A 16,972-nucleotide genomic window follows, 5' to 3' on the forward strand; every position below is an offset into this window, starting at 1 on the left:
ACTGTTCTGCTGCTCCTATCCCCAGAGAAACCTCCCCAGGCAAACTCGCACCAGATCTGATGCCAGTGCTATGCAAAACAGCTGCCAGGTGAACCAAGGAGAGCAGCGCAGCCCTCGTCCGCTGAACTGCGGGGAGCCAGCTGAGCTATTGCTGACTTTCTACCCCTGTCTGGAACACCCATCAAGAGGGGAACGAAGGCTTGTTTGACAGGGAACCTGCTGGGAACTGTAGTCCGAGGGGCTCAGAGCAGTTGTTCCCCATTTAAATCCCAGGGACTGCCCATTTCGATGCAATTTAAGCAGGGAAGGACTCCATCTAGCAGATGCTGGATCCTTTTGTTTCTGGCTGGTGTAGCAAGAGGCACATTGTTGGCTGGTGCAATGCTCCATTAAAATTAGTGAAGTTCTGGCAGCTGAGAATCTGCTACTGCTTACACTTTTATTTCTTTTTATCTCCTGGAGCTAGAAAAGATTAAATCTTAAGTGTAGATCCTCGCTGTTTGAACAGCCGGTTCCTCTAAGGAGAGAAATGACTGCTTCAGTTTGAATCCCAATGTTGACAGAAACCGAGGAGAAACTGAGACTATTTTTAAAATATTTATAAGAATGTTACTCATTTAACTGAAAGAGTTATCATCCTTACCATACCCAAACCTCGGCAGCTGGAATCATTTGGATATTACTCCAACACAAGCTTTTACTGAAAAAAAAGATGAGATTTGTTTGCAAATAAATCTGGGCCCAACCACTCACTGGTCCTGCTGAAAAGCTGGAGAGATTTGTGTATCCAGCTCCCATTTACATAACCACTGGGAGCACAAATCACCTCGCCCAGTTTTAGATATCTCACTATTGGACATCTAAGTCTGAACTAGTTGCCCCCGGGTCCCTTTGTAGTCAATAAAGAGAAATAGTCTTCTCCAGAGGGCCATTTATCTCAAGTTGAGATAGGCGTCTAAGATAGGTCAGATGAATGGCCTCTGGAGGTGCCTATTTCTCCTTGCTGTCTACCAAGACAGCCTGGGGCAGTTCTCTCAGACGCCCAAGCTACGACTGAGTTAATGTCAATCTCCATGCACATTTGCAGTATGCGCTGCTGTCGCTAAATATCTCGGCTGGGGTGCTCCCGAACACCTGAGTTGACCTGTGGTGGGATGTGCGAGGGAACGGGTTGGACTTAGAGAAGGCTGTGTCTGGCGTTGTAGAAGAGGAAGGGAAAAGGTAGAAGTCTGTCAGCTGCACACGCTTGTGCAAGAAGGGAAAAGTGAGAGATGAGAAGCTTGGAAGTGGAGGAAAGAACGTGCTGGAGAACTTGGGCCTGGTGGCAGCGATGTGAAGTGAAACTCCATTCCAGCTGTGCATCTCAATTCCAAGTTTTGGGGTGCACGATAGTGACTCAGAGCTATCATCACAGGGTCATAGGGATTTCCCTCAAGGCCTCATCAACATGCTGCATCTGAACGTGAGCAAAACTCTTGTATCCAAGAAATCAGAGGATTACCGTTTCCGTCCTGTTCTATTTTAGCAACTGGGAGCTTTATTTCCTCCTCCTCTCCTCCTTGCCTTTCTTCCCTTTAGCTACTGCCTTTAGATTGCATCAACGCCCTGTGGGTTTCAAAGGTAGAAACTGCAGGCCTTGAAGATCCTCGCACCGTCCTCCTCAGGTGTGTGGATGCTGATTGCGATCATCTATTAACACTATCAGCATTCCCATCGTTGTATGTGCAGTTGTTGGCTCTTGGGGCATAGAGCTGGAACGCAATGAATGAACAAATTCCTGGGGCGGGAGCAGCTGGAGAGAGGTGGTCAGGGTGCAGATGGTTACACAGAAATGTGTGGCAAGCCGGGGGTTGTAGCGGAGTAGGGAATTACATGGAAGAAGATTAAGACCTGACATTGCAAAAAGAAAAAGCTTTGGGAGGAAGACGGGAGGTGAGGACGGGCTCTAGCACAACAGAAACGCAGACCGGAGGAGGGAGAAGCGCAGAGCTGGATCCTGGTTGAGTTGCAGATGGTGAGAAGATAGAGGAGATTTCAGAGCGGGACGGGAGTAGAGGGCAGCAGCTTTTTCTACTGTGAAATAGCGTCCTGGTATTGTTTGATAGAGAAGACTTGCAGCTCAGGCTAACAAGAGCAACAAAGGCAGCTCAGTTTCCGCAGTTAATGCTATTAACATGTTGCAGATTAAATCTCCAGAGCTGTTACTAGATAGCAGAGAATAGGGTGCCATGAAATTGTTGACTCTCAAATATTTTGCCATCTATGAATAATTGTACTAAGCACGCTCCTCCTGGGGATCTCAAAGAACCGTGCTGATTCACCTGGGAATATTATGTGTATGGTGTAAGGTGAAAAACTGCACACTAGATTAGGCCAGAGGCTCGTTGGGTTGAAAAACGCAAGTCAATGGGAGAGCTGGGCTTGCATTCCTGCCTGTGCAGCCTCCTCACCGCCTTCCAACTTTTTGCAAGAGAGACGTGAACTCCCGAAAAAACACGATGTGTTGAAGGTTGATCAGCTCACAGCGCACAGGCTGTGCCTGCTGGGGAGCGGTACACTGGAAGGAAACGGGAGAAGGAGGCCCTGGGGCTTGTGCCAGTGAGGTGTGAACGATTCAAGACTATTTATCCCAAACTCAGTTGGACTGGAAGAGAATGACTTAGGGAATGGATTGCAAAGAGAAGGGAAGGGGTTTCTTGGGGTTGCCTTTGCGACTACAGAGGCTTCGTGGAATCCCTTAAAGTATTCATATCTGTGGAGCATACAACCTTTCCTCTGTGATGTTTTTGATGAATTTGGCAGGCGCGATGGAGGGGGGGGGATGTTTATCATCAAAGGGGAATGAGTGAGGGCCTGTGCGGTACCTTCAGGCTGAAACCTGTCTGATTTTCCCCCTGTGCCTGCCAATCTCTTTTGGAATCAAGGAGACGCCTCTTGAGCACAACCCCACGGCACCCTCTGTTCCTTTAGATATCCCGTAATTACTCAGTGCCACACGGGTTCCTGAGGATCCCCGGTTACCAGCCTCGGCCACCTGTTTGCTAGCCTCTCCCACAGCTGGTTCTCGCTTTGTGTTCGGTGCCTTGGTCCTGCATTTCCCTGGGGATTTGTAACATCCTCCAGCTCCCCTCTGCTGCGTTCTCCCTTGTAGTTGGTGAGCTTTCCCCCACCACTGCTGCTTGGCCAGGTGTCTCCAGGCAGAAGCACTTCTGTTCCACTTCAGCAAAGGCTGATACCACCAAGCGTTGCAAAATCTGCCCTTGTATTTCCATTGCTGCATCGACATTGACTCCACCTTCCTCCTCCTCCTCTTGCTCTCACAGTAAACTGAGCTGGGCTAGGAGTGTGGTTTTTATTACGTGTCTTCTAAGTTCTGGAAAGTTTACATCGGTGCTGACTGTCATTAATATGGATATATTTTTCTGTTTGTTTCGTTATAGGAAATGAACAGAATGGGCTGGACTTCAACAGGCAGGTAAGATGCTCCCTGGGTTTCCAGGTATTCTCCTGCCTTCTTGAATCACTGTTTTTTAATTGCCCATCTTGCTGAGTCCCTGGCAGCTACTGCTACGAGATAAAAACTGTTAGGTCAGAAGCTACCATTAAACAGACCACATAAGTTCTTCGTGGTTCCCCTTGTGGGACAGAATGACGGATTAAACTTCTGGTTTCCAGGCCTTCCTATTTCATAGAAGTTCAGCTAATTATAGAGTTTCTTTAAATCACCATTTGCTCGAGGCCTTTTCTAGCTTTTCAAAATTTTTTTCCGTTGTCATTTAGAAACAAAAGGGGCCCCAGTTACACTGGTGGATGTGCAAATCCCACCCCAAAGCCCCACGCATCTCTACTGCTGGTGACACTGGTGCTAAAAGCCCTGTGGTGTGCAAGTCTGAGAGCACCGGCTGACTCACAGGAGTATCAGCGAGGACTGAAGATGAGGTGGTTTGAGGTCTCCGAGTGTGTAGGTCAAGACCAGGCCTGCTTACAACAGCAGATTCCTCTTTGCAAGGCAGCGGGGAAAGGGACAGCAGACAAAAGCAAGTGCATCTTGCAGGGCAAACACGACTTAATTGCAAATGAACATGTGAGAAACCGTTGTCTTTGTGTCTCCTGTTATCCTCCTGCTTCATACAGCTAAAAGCAACCCCTGTCTCACTGAGTGACTCTTCTGTCCTTCAAGCTTGCCCTGGTGGCTCCTGTCTAACAGTTGTCAGCAAGCTGCTGTTTGGTTGGTTTGGCTGCTCTGGTTTTGGGTGGATTGTAACTTCCTATCAAAGGTGTCTTAACATGTTCAGCCATCTTCCAGGTCTTTGGAATATCCAGCTGAAAACAAAAAGCCTTGTGTCTCCAGCTCTGTGAATTGCAGAGCCCAAAGCACAGGCTCCCCACATGCCAAGAGAAAAATCTAATCTACTTATAACTAGCGATAAAAGAAAACTCCCTCAAGATAGAAATAAGCTATGAAAGTACAAGATCGTTACACGGTGCAAACTTTTCCGATGGCAACACCACAAAGATGTTAGAACTGGAAGCTGGGCTGAGGTTAATCAAGGAGACATTATTGATTGTGGTGAAGCAGTGCTGATTTACATCCACTGATGATTTGACCCATTATCCCTAAGGCCCCAGTCCTCTGCGCGCCACCGAATGAGCGGATGGTGAAGCTGTGGCGGCAAAGAGCCTTGCAGTCAGTAGGATCTGGGCCAGAGTCTGCTTAATAGAAACTTTCTCCTCCCAAAAGAGAGGCTGTGGTTTTCTGACAGCCTTTTGTAGCATTCACTTCCCATTTTCTTCTTTCTCCTGCCACCGAAGGGGCGCCGCAAAATCTCTCTCATTTTTGCCAGCACATCTGTTTGTGTAACCGAGTAGCAAACCTGACTGGGGACTTATCAGGGTTTACAAAGCAAACCTGTGAACTAGTTTGGGTTTCCTTTGTGTTTCCAGCCTGGTGCGATTTCCCCGATCAAAGGGGGTGTCCACACCAGGGCTTTGCGGTGCTGTCGGGATGGGGTTCGAACAGCCTGCGAGTGGACATAACCATGTGCAAACGGCTCTTTGTCTCCCTCTCTTGGCTCTCTCAAGGCCACATGTAGACTTGAGCCACTATTGTTATTATTTCAAATGAGCATGAGCCCAAATGCACATGGGTTATACGCTCACGTTCCAGGCTGACCTCAACTATTCGTGAATTCGTCTTGGATTCAGCAAATAGATTTCAAATGATGAGAAAAAGGAAGAAGGGAGATATGGAAATATCAAAGTGTTTTCATGTAAAATCAGGTGCTGAGATCTTTCATTAGGGGTGGAGGTTGGTGGGTTTTTTAATTTTGGTTTGGGTTTTGAGGTTGGTTTTGGGTGGCTTTTTTTTCTTTCGTTACCTTGCAATTCAAGTTTGCAAACTGAAGCCAGAGAAGCATGGTTTGAAACCCAACTCCAAACCCAATGCAAGAGCTGCTGAGCTCTCTTTGACTTTATTTGGAGTCCTGGGCGCTAATCACTTTGAAGATCATAAATCTCACATCGTTTAAGCCTCTCCCCCAGTCTTTGTAGATGCCCTACATTTCAGGTCTGTTTCCCTCCCATGTTGTGCTCCAGGCGGGAAGAGAAGGGTGGAGTGACCTGGTTAGACCCCTTACTTGCCTTCCAATTCCCTGCTGCGGCTGCTCTCACCCTGAAAATGGGGAGGAGGGAAACTCTTGTGGAGTTTGAGGTTTTCTTGCAGTTTGTGGGTCAGCCTGTGCTTTATGAGAAAGCTCCCTTCTGATCCCTCAGCCTATTTGGCAAACATTTCTTCCCCCCTCCCCTCTTCAGGCTCTCCTCCACCTGGATGCAACAGTAATTTGTATGTGAATGAGAGGGGGAAAAGGTGTGTATGGAAAAAGAAGCATCTTCTGCCTTGCCTATCTGGTTTGGCTTTTTATTTAGTGAGTCTAGTGCTAGTAGTTTCCTGTTTATATCAAGGGAAATGCAAAGAGAAAGTAATAAACTTTCACCTTCAGTGCTGGCAACCTGGATAAGGACATCTGCTTCTTGATGGCTTGGGAGAGCGTCCAGAGCACGGCAGGGACAGAACTGAGCCACTTGGCAAATGCGGCTTCAGAGTCTTGAGTGGGACCAGGAAAGGTTCTGATGGAAAGTGTTGAAATCCCAACTTCTCCGTGCTCTAATGTGATCCTCATCAGGCGATGGTGCTGCAGCCTCACCAGGTTCTGTTTAGTTTATTTTCCTGTTGGTATATGCAACGTTCAGCCTTTAAGGAAACACTACGTAGTCTGATTTTTCTAGAGCTGTTCTGGAAAGCCAGGTAATTCAGCCTGTGTCTGGAGTTCATCTCTGAGCTAATGGTCCCTTCTGGAATACACAGAGCTAGGGCCGATGCTTTTGGGAGCCCAGGGCTCAGCATAGCTTGAATTTTCCTGTCGGTTCTTTACTCCTATTCCTTTAATTTCTTTGTTTCACAGAAATCGGGGGATGTAACAAGGATAGATATCATTCCATAAGGGCTCCTAGAAATGGGATCTGGGGGTGGATTTACCTGGGAAAAGGAGGCAGCTTGGAGATGTATTGCTGAGGCAGGAGGGACCTTCAGAACACAAAGGGAAGCATCTAGAACAGAATAAGGAAATAAGATATGTAATTGAAGTGCCCTCATATTTCATATGCACATTAGCTCAACGCTTACATTTGCACACCAGGTTGAGCACATTGCCGTTTTGACTGTTGCATATGACTGCAAGGGACACTTTTCAAAATGTTCCAGTGGACAGTCAGTATTAAATAATTGAGCTGCTTAAGATTCCCAGTCAGCAGGCCTTGAGTAGACATTGTTTGGCCAGTTGAGGGTGCCTGCTAGTATACAGTAAAAGAGCAGAGATGGACTGGGTCAGTCGAAGTGAAGGATGCTGTGCATTATTTCCCTGCCCTCTGTCCCTCAGAACCTCCTTATCTGACTCCTCTCCCTGCCCTGTTCATTTCTGAAAGAGTCACTGTCCAGGAGAACTTTAATTTTTGAGGTTTATGTGGGGGTTTTGGCAGTTATTTTGAGGTAACAGAGTGAATCATCTCAAGTCTTCACAGCTGATGTCCTGTGGATGCATGATACGAGGAATTAAAGTGGGCAAACTGCATCTGAGGCCTAAAATCACTGGTGGCTCTTCTTCAACGCTTTTAATAATCCTCTGACCTTGTTTGGTACTTTCCACCCACACGTCTGAAGGTACTTCGCTCATGAATTTAGCATCTCAGCGCCTCGGGAAGGTGGGGAGGTGTTTAACCCTGTCTAAGAGATGAGGCAGACAGAGCCTGACTACCTGGCTTTTCCCAAAGATGCTGAGCACCGCGATTGCAGTTGAAATCAGTGGATGCTTTATAGGACGGTTGCCTGTGGACACAGAGGTGTATTGTAATCCAGGGACCTGCTCCCTGGCAGAGCTGGGATACGGACTCCAGTTCTCTGAATCACAGTCTTGTGCTCAACCACAGACAAGTTCTTCCTCCCCTCCATCCTTTTGAAGGTGAAAAAAAGGGCCTAACTTGCTAGGGAGTTTGTTATTAATATCTGGGATGCAAAACTCCCTGCAGATTTAATTTTGCTCCATCAGGGCTTCCCTCCCCCCAGGGATCTCTCTCATAGTTATTCATTCCACTTTGTGTTCCCATCCTCCCAATCTCGTGTGTTCCCTATATGTCATTTCTGTTCCTGTTCGGCTTTTCCCTGTGGGTAGTTCAGGTTTCAGTCTGCCCTCCAGATTTCCATCCCAGGCCGGTTTTGCCCTCCTCTCAAGGGGATGTTCACATCCTGCTTCCTTCTCCCCTCTGGGGATCAATTCAGATTTCACTCTCTCTTCTCTGCATTGCCCCAGGGCATCAGCCTAAGTCTTGCATCTGCTTTTCATCTCTTGAGCCTTCACTAACTGGAAATTAGCCCGGCTGTCCATATCGGCCTTGACTGACACTGTGTCTAAGCTGAACACTACCCTGGCCTTTCCCTTTTGAAGTTTCCTTGTTCTGTCCTAGGGACAGACTGATTGCATAAATTTGTATGTGTGCTGGTTCTTCATTGAAATGCAGTCCTTTGGGAAAGCATCAGAGAAAGCCCTGGCTTCAGGGAAAGTCCTCTGCTTCTATATATGGCACTGTTTTGCTTAGGACAGATATGCAGAGGAACCTCTTCTTCAGGCTTGTTTTGTTCTGACACCTTGCAGAGGCTCTCAGATTGGGAATCTCATTGCTGGGAATGAACTCCAAAGCAGGCCAGTGAGTCTCTGGGGACGCTTATGAGGGAAAGGGGGAGCCGAGTAGGAAGAATGATTTGGGCTTTTACAATTTTTTCTCAAGAGATGGACTGAAATACCTGAATTAATGTTATGTTGGCCAATAACAGCTGATGGCAACCCAGCATCACTTCGGATTTGGTTGGATTGTGTCCGTTCCTTAAGATCCAGATGCAGTCTGTTGACAAACTCCTGCTTTCTTGCTCCATGCTTCTAAAGAACAACCCGTATTTATAAGTTATTTCTTAGACTTTCGCCTTGGTCCACTGGCAAAATATCTTGTTCAGCTGTCTCAAAGGTGTCTTAGAGATGGGGGAGAGACAGCTCTTATCTCCGTACAAATTCCCTGCTCCAAGTGGGCTTCTCTTATCCTTTCGGAAATACCTTCTAGGCTTGGAGGGGACAAGTCCTAGTTTCATGGACCTGTCTAAAGGGACACAACAATTGTTTCCACAACAGAAACTAAGCTCAAGGCATGGTTGTCACTGTCAAACCACTATTTAGGTTGCCCGGCACCTTTTTAAGTGGTGAGTTGCATGAACTATTGTGCATGCATATGACTCTTCTGCCTACTAGAGAATGGCTCATTGGTAATAAGGAGAGGACTCCAAATTCTTGAAGGCCTTTCATCTGGTGAGCTCCAAGAATTCAATCAAAAGCCTGCACCACCCAGCAAGGGTGGGGCCCTACACCCATTTTGCAGAAGGGCAAGTCATAGCATAAAAAGGTGAAGGTGATGGGGTTTCAAACAAGGCCTCTAATTTTGGGAGCCTGACATTAGAGTGCACTTTCTCTCTTCCCAGAGATGCTGATCTCCTTGCGCTCCATGTGAAATCAGTGGGCTGAACCGGAGCTGCTTACCCCCTTAGGAGTCAGATGTTCGGTTTATGGCAGCAAGAAACCCTCTTGCCCTGGTTCCCCAACACAACCTGCCCAGAGCCACCGAGTTGGGAGCTGAGAACTGGCGCTGAGCTCCCTCTTCCCCTCAGTCACTAGACTTCATTCCTTCCACCCGAAATGAGAAACTACTCTCCAGCAAAATTGTTCTTTCTCACTCTCCCTTTCTTTTTTAATTATATTACTTGTGTGTATTTAATGCAATCCCTCTAGCTGCTCTTCTCGTGTCCCAGTTCCCTGGGGCGCGGCAACTGGTGCCAAAACTACCGTGAACCAATGGGAGGAACCTGCGGAGCTGGGATGGAGCCAGCCCCGGTCACGGGAGCTGCCCGATTCCAAGTTAATTCCTTTCAAATGCGGGATGTGCTGGGAAGTGCCTTGCCACTGAGGGCCACTTGTTCCACAAGTCACTAGGTGGACATTGCTCTGCCCTCCTTGTTGGTGACTGATTCAGGGACACTGGTACGGTACAGCAGGGAGGCGGTGATGGGTATTTAGGTGGTTTGTGACCAGTTGGCAGGCAAAAAGCACAGAGAATCCAGAAGAATCACAGTCTGCTCCCCCTAGACAAGAGATCCGTAGAAACGGGAAATTTTTCACGCAGGGAGTTTGGAGAAGAGTTAAAAGTCTGGTCCTGGCCCCAACAAAACCCAATAAGGCAACTTCGCTGCTGACTTCAAAGCAACATGATTAGGCTCCAGGGAACCTGTGTGAGCATGCAAGAGGGCATGGGAGAAGCCATGAAGGCTGGTGTACGTGAAATCGGATTGATAAGGAAAGGGGCAGGGATGCAGCCCAGGGTGGCAGCAGAAGATAAGCACGAAGGTGTAGGCAGAGGTGGAGCTCTGGAGAGCGTTGGAAGTTGGGCAAGTGAAATTGGGAGAGATGCAGGGAGCAGAGCTGCAATGTGTGAGAAGGCTGCGGCAGAAGGGCACTGAGGATGGCTGGGGAGGAAGGGGCAGAACCAGTCCTGGAATGGAGAAAAGAGAGTAATCACAGCCTTAGTGGTGGTAAAGTGGTTTTCCATGCGCTCTTTGGAGGTTCTTATCAATCTGACCAAGAAAATGTCATCTTCACCTCCCCCTTCTGTAAATACTTCCAATTTGGCTTATCCACAGGCCTTGGCAGAGAAGGTGCCACACGCCTGAGTACCAATAGTAAGAGTGAAGATGCTTTAAGTGGTTGCATTTTTGCCTCTTTTTGCCAGTTCTGCTCTTCTGAACGCAGATCACCCTCCGAAAGCGCTCGCCGGCCTCTTTGCTGCTGCGGCTCTTGCAGAGGCTGCGGTCTCTGTGGGGAGCACCTTCGGCAGGGTGCATGTGGCCACCCAGGGCAGGTGCTTGTCCCACCTCTGGTTTGGGTTCTCCACTCCATGCCCACCCCCTGCTTTTGAAACCCGTTGTGCTACACGTGGTCATTTTGAGGTTCTTCATTCAGCACAGAGCAGAGAGGTGACTTATTTCTCCTGTTCTCTGTTTAAAAGCAAAAATGCAAGGGAAGTGCTGTACCAGAAAGCCTGTGGATGCAAAGCTGAGCGTGGTTCTGTTTGTTTTGTTTTATGAAGCATGTAGCTCAGTTACTCTTAAAGTCTTGGTTTCCCATCCCCTCTTTTACTACAGCTGAGGCACAACCATTAACATCCCGAACTGAAGCTCAAAGCATAAAGCATATCAGATCAGGTCTCAATTAATAAACTCAAAGGCCTCATATAGCTGTGATGCAGGTGTGTTGAGGTTAGGGATAACGCTTTAATTTTTCGGTGTGCTGTCTTTACTGAGTTTTAGGGTATAGTCTGTTAGGTATTCAGCATGGGATTAACTCCCCTTTTAACACACTGACGACTTCTGTAAAACTCCACACTTCATGAAAGGGTAGCAAATGTTTTATGGTGAATATCATTGCGCCGACTTAAGGTTTCTCTGCTTTCTTCCTGGGTTTCTGTAAAGCCTTGCCGTACGTGCAGGATAGTACATGTGGAAATAATAATTGCAAGCCCATTATTCTTATTGCTATAATTTATTATTAGTGTGTTTTTTATTTTATAGTGCCCACGTGTGCAGGTAATTCAGAGAAATACACTTGTGCCACTGGAAGGTGGGAAGGCTCAGTTAACTGCAGTAGCCTTGGATCCTATTTTGATACCTGTTCCTACTGCAGAACTTCCTCCCTTGACTTCAGGCACATCACTTTGGGGCAGCTTCAGACGCTCTATTGTATTGAACAGCGCTTTGGGACTGACTCAGCCCCCAAGAGCCGTGCTCTTTGTGTTCAGTAAGGGGCATTTTGTTCAGACCCTCTTGAGTCTGTGTGCACCTGAACCTCTTCTATCCAGTGAGTACCACCCTGCAGTGGAGGGAGGGATATGAGTAAGTCTTAAACAGTTGTGAGTTTCTGACTATAAGATAAGCCAGATACGAAGGCAGATTTGTTTCAAAGAGGTTACCATCTAAACAGAAACTACATGACAAATATGATCGTATTGTCTTAAATTAATGACCGCAGTTCCTGCCTAGTAACTGGTACTGAGAAGGCTGACACGGCTTTAACGTCCTCACTCTGGCAGCGTTTGGGCGTCTCTCATCTAAATTTGGGGAAAGCATTCTGGAGGCTCTGGTGCTGAATCAGTCAGTGAGTCCCACCTTTGCGGAGAGGAGGATGGAGCGGTGCTTATGTTACATCAGAAGGAGGTGGCTTGGGACTGCATTCAGGCTGCCTGCTTCGGCAGCTAATAGATGAGAAAGCCCAATTCAGATTACCAGTGAGCACTGACTCTAAACTGGGCTTATAAAAGGAGTCCAGCCTAGCCAAAGGCATCTGACCGTCAGGCCACTGGATCAAATGTGGCTCGGTCGGTCCGTCCATCAGAAGGACATGGCCTTCCAGGCGGTGAAATCAGAGCTGCTGAGGTGAATCTTTCCAACTTCCTCATGTAGGGCTGGCTTTTCACAGCTTTGCAATATGTCTGCAGGATGTTTTCATGAGCCCGATGTTTGCCAAAAGTTCACAGATCAGTTACAAAACAGATAGACTTTTTTTTCCTCCCCTTCTTCCTACTGGTAAGGAAGAGTTTGTGCAGTAATTGCAGGCAGGTTGGGAGATGTTTTCTTCATAATTCTCCTTCTTATGAAATGTTTATGAAACACCTTCCACAAATCGGTTACGCAAGCAAGCTGAAGAGCTTTGATCATTTTCCATTGCCCTCAATATGTTTCTTAGTTTGTTTTGCTTTTTGTTTTTAGGCCAGAGATAGGTAAGAAACAACCCATCCTTGGCCAGGCCCTGCAGATGTGCCAGCCAACTCGGGAGAAGACTCTTTCCACTCAGTCACCCTTCCTGTGTTTTTCACTCTGATTGCTTGGGGGCAGCTGACCCTATTTTAAGGCTGTGAAAACATCCACTTGAGATTTGCAGGTGTGATCCCTTTCCTACCCGAGAAGCCCCGGGTAGGTCTCCATATGGGTGCCGCCACCTGCCGTCACCTCCTCGGGTGGAGCTGGAAGGTGCTCCCAGCCCTGCCTGGAGAGTCCCCTCCAGCCCACGGGAACAAGGTGCCCGTGGGTTCCCAGCTGGCGAGCCAGGCTCCGCACCTCTCCCAGCTGTCAGGATGTGCTTGCAGTGCATCGCTTGATCCCGCTCCTTCACAAGTTCATTTGTCCTCAGCGCTATTTCCCCAAATCAAGTTCAACGGGAAGAAACTTAGGTTTGCTCTCCTTCTTGTTCCCCATTCCCTGTGTGTCCTGATCATCACATAAAACCAAGGTCCTGTTTATAACCAAGTGACTGTTGCTCGCTCGCGATGTCTCAGCAGGGTTCTCATCAGACCCCTACATGAGGTGATTCTGCGATAATTTCAACATTTTCGGTTCCTTATAGCAAACTTTCCTCATATTTGTAGAAAATGCCTGCAAACGTGAGCCAGATACAGTGGGAAAGGAGAAGGCAACTCCTCCTCTTGTTTTATTAATTTGAAATTTACATTATTTGAAGGGAGTCTCATGATATTGAGTGGCCTCGCCCACAATGTGTGTGGTTTTTTGGGGTTTTGGGTTTTGGTTTTCTTAATGTATAGTTGTTAATACTGCCGGTTTAACCAGGGAAAAAATGAAAGTGCAGGATTTGCATAAACCATCCCAAAAGTTTTGGATATACCCCGAACTCTTGCTAATGAACAATTAGCCAGCTGCAGGCCTGTTGGGGAGAGGAAGAGGAGGGAGAGGTAAATTTGAGCCTAAACCCAATGAAAATAGGTGCAGGGGAGAAAGATTTGTCAAGAGCAGCCGGGTTCCCGCCCACTGCGCAGGAGGGAGCCGGAGAATTCCAGGGATGGGGGAAGGAGCAGTGGGAGATGTTGTTGTTTTTAAATCGGGAACCGGTCCTTTGCCAAACCGACCTGCCGTTCTCATATTGTGCGATGCCGGGATGCAGCTACACACCCCTTTCACCCTGGAACGCTTCCAGATCGTTCTGCTTGGCAGCTGTAAAAATTGATTTCAGTTTGGAAATGGCTTGTGCTTCTTCAACACTCCACTCCTCCCGGGATCATAACTTGGGCAGGATCAAGTGCCTTGTTCTCTAGGACGTGGATGACTTGTCTTTTTGGGACTGTTGAGGCTCGGATGACCGCGTTGTGTGAGGCAGACACACATGAATTGCAAGCAGGGGTAATTCTTTTTATTTCTTCATTTTTACTTCTGGCTCCGATTGCCTTTTTTGTTTTTTCAATGCACCCTCAGAAAGAAAAACGTGCGTAAAACCATTTGCCTGCAATGAATGGACGGCTCGGGGTAACGGTATATTCTCCTGAGCCTTTTGCCTGATATTTGGTAACTTAGACACTATCCACGTTGATAGTGATCAAGAAGATCTTTCCATCTGATTTCTTTTTCACCAGACTAAGAGGGATGATCATGCCAACCTGAAAGGTAGGAAAGAACTGGAATTCATAGCATGTATAACTCTTGGAGCAAGGAGCTAGTGTTATTGCAAAACTAGTTTCGGCGGTGTCCAGAGCTATAGTTGTAATGAAAGGAGATGTTGTAATTCTCTTCTCTCTGCATAGCACCTTCTGAAATGCAGAGGTTAACGTTACAGGTCCAGCTCTCTCTATGAGCCCTTTGCGATCGCGTTTGCTCCCGTGGAGATTTGTGTCTTTGTTTGCTTGAGTCAAATTGAACTAAGACTTCCCTCAACCAAAAAATATTCACTTGGGCCATTGTTCTTAAAAGCTGGATTTCTTGTCCCCCTCTGCTGGTAGGAGGTTGCATGACCTAAAGCCCACAAGCACCGCAAAATTCCCCAGCAAACACGGTCCCGCTTGTCTTCTGGGGGGTGTTGGGCTCCGCTGTAATTCAATGGGACATCATGAGGTTCAGCCCTAGTAGTAAAAGTGAATCATCTGCAATGCTGAGCCTGTGGACAGGGTTTTCAAGACCTTCCCTTTCTGGTGTCCTCCTGGGTTTCCCAGTTTGTGGAAGGTGGAGCTGCTTCGTGCACTGGAAGGGCTTATGTGAAGGATGGGACTTCTGATGTGAGTCTCGTGCCAGGCATTCTCATGCTTAGGAATAACTCGGGCTGAAGTTTGGAAATGGTTTGTTTCGATCTTTTCTTAGCGGAAATGTGTTAGAAGAGCTCTGTGTGACCCTTCTGTCTCCTGTGCATGGCACCTGCACGTAGACGGCGTTCAGGAATTAACCTGAAAACCCCAACCAGGTGCCCCTCTCTCCTGTTCCCGTCAGCCCTACCAAAGGATTTCAGCTGCTGCAAAGTGATGTAATAGTTGCTTTGTTTGTTCCTATTTTTCTTTCTTTTGAATGTAGTAGCAATGTTAGAAATTAACATGAAGGCTATGGAATAAACCAGATGCAAGGATTTACTTCTGGTCCCTGGGTAAACTCTTCTCTTAAGGATGTGGACTCGGAAATGATGACATTTCTGTAGACGTGAAGCTTTCACTGGAACTCGGTTACTTCCTAAAGTGTTTCAATTAATTTCTTTTTAATTGAGCAAACTGCAAGCCTCCTCTTGGCAGAGCAGGAGAACTATGTCCTTGTTATAGACTACAGAGCAGAAGAGGGGAATGATTGCGCCTTTCTGCAAAGCCAGGGCTGGAAGCAGTGAGTCCTGACCTCTAATTTCTCTCTGGAAGGAACCTTTCCTGATCCCTGCCAGCCTCCCAGACTTTAGCCCCCCATACCTCCTGCATCCCCTTGTGTCCTCTCCCTAATGCTACAATTATTTTGTTCTTTTTCAGATTAAAACCGAAGACCTCAGCGACTCCTTGCAATCTACAATCCCCCCTAGGTCAGGTCACCTTGTGCAGGGATCATCAATGATGCCCGGAAGCCAAATTGCAGGGGTAAGTGACTTTGCTGCTTCAGGGATCCAGTGCCTGGAATGGCACTGGTTAGTGACCCTCCGGAGAAGAGGCTGGTTCTGAGACACTGCCACATTACACGTGCCTTTGGACAGTGGCAAAAGGAGTCTAGAGGATGTGATGGACACTAGATTGGAAAAGCGAATCTGCATTAGCAAAACTCAGCTTCCTCCTCAGCCTCTTTCTTTTCTGCAGAAGGTTTTACATGGATTCATCCCTTAGACAATTCAGAGATGGTTCAAGTTCCCCAAGCTCCAAAACAGCTCTTGAGAACCTCAAAGAGCTCATCTTGTTGAGTAATGAGCTCCTTTAAAAATGTACCTCTAAAGAGAGCTGGTCTTATTGGGGCTTTGCTGCTTGCTTGGTTGGTTGTTTCCTTTCCTTTTTTTCCCCCCTCCCTGTCTATCCTAAGGATACGGAAACTCTTATCCCCTAATCCCAACAAAAGACCTTGGCAGTGAGAAAGAGCGCGAGGATGTAATCCGCATCTCTCAGCACCTATTGCCTGCTCTGCTCAATGCAGGGAGGGGAATTCCTGGCAGTTACGTGGCCAAGAACAGGAAGCATTCTCGGGTCTGGTCACCGTGTCTATTGCAATGCATTTGCTGTTGACACAGAGAATCAGGAGCTGCTGGGCATTGATTCTTTTTCCCATCCTGGAGTTTTCACCGTTACTTCTAACAAACAAGTTGGATTGCCAGTGACTCAAAAAGAGTAATTTTTCAAGAATTAGCTTTTTCAGATTAAAGTAGACAACTCTCCATGTGGATGTCTGTGTGTGCACGGAATTCCTATACAGCTGAAAACTTCAGATCCTGGAGTACCTCTGGTCTGTAACTCTCCAGAGCATGAACTACATAAATCTGGTGTGCTGGCCCTTAAATGAGAAGTGTGAATGGGGTCGAGGGCACTGCAAAAGAGCAGGGAAGCTTTACAGGAGAGGTGACGCTGTGTGAACACCAGACATATCTCTGAGTTCTGTTGTTCCCTTTGCTTTTTCCCGTAGGATATGAGCTCTCTTCACACCCTGCAGCAGCTTGTGTTGCTTCCTGGTCATATGCAGTCAGTTCCCCAGTTTCTTCTGTCTCAGTCTCAGGCTGGACAACAAGGTAAGAGCAATGAATGCCAAAAGGGACATTATTATAAGCAGATACATATGTAGGAAAAACCTCCCTTCTCGCGACTGTTGCTTTTGATCTGACCAGTTACATTTTCCCAGCATGACAGTGTCTGTTCCACTATGTTATGAGCTGCATCTTCCCCGGCTCTTGCGCCGGTGCTGGTTCCCGCACCCGGGATGATCCCTTCTGCACAGAGTTGCTCCGGGCAGGGTCCAGTTGCAGAGATGCTCCTGGTACCTGTGGCTTGTGTGCACCACGAGTGCCACCTTGGGGCGAGCCTCTGCAGACCCGGTGGCGATGGCACCTCC

The 16,972-nt window shown here is 47.5% G+C and overlaps 1 protein-coding gene across 1 annotated transcript in view; it reads left to right on the top strand.

The window, feature by feature from the left end:
- Positions 1-16,972, top strand: part of POU2F3 (POU class 2 homeobox 3) — a 38,756-nt gene that overhangs the window by 12,481 nt on the left and 9,303 nt on the right. Inside the window, exons 4-6 of the mRNA XM_065855744.2 lie at positions 3,441-3,475; positions 15,421-15,525; positions 16,550-16,652. Coding sequence (XP_065711816.1) covers positions 3,441-3,475; positions 15,421-15,525; positions 16,550-16,652 — 243 coding nt within the window. The remainder of the gene's footprint in view (positions 1-3,440; positions 3,476-15,420; positions 15,526-16,549; positions 16,653-16,972) is intronic.

Source organism: Patagioenas fasciata, chromosome 24 (assembly GCF_037038585.1).
Source record: "Patagioenas fasciata isolate bPatFas1 chromosome 24, bPatFas1.hap1, whole genome shotgun sequence".
NCBI lineage: Eukaryota > Metazoa > Chordata > Aves > Columbiformes > Columbidae > Patagioenas > Patagioenas fasciata.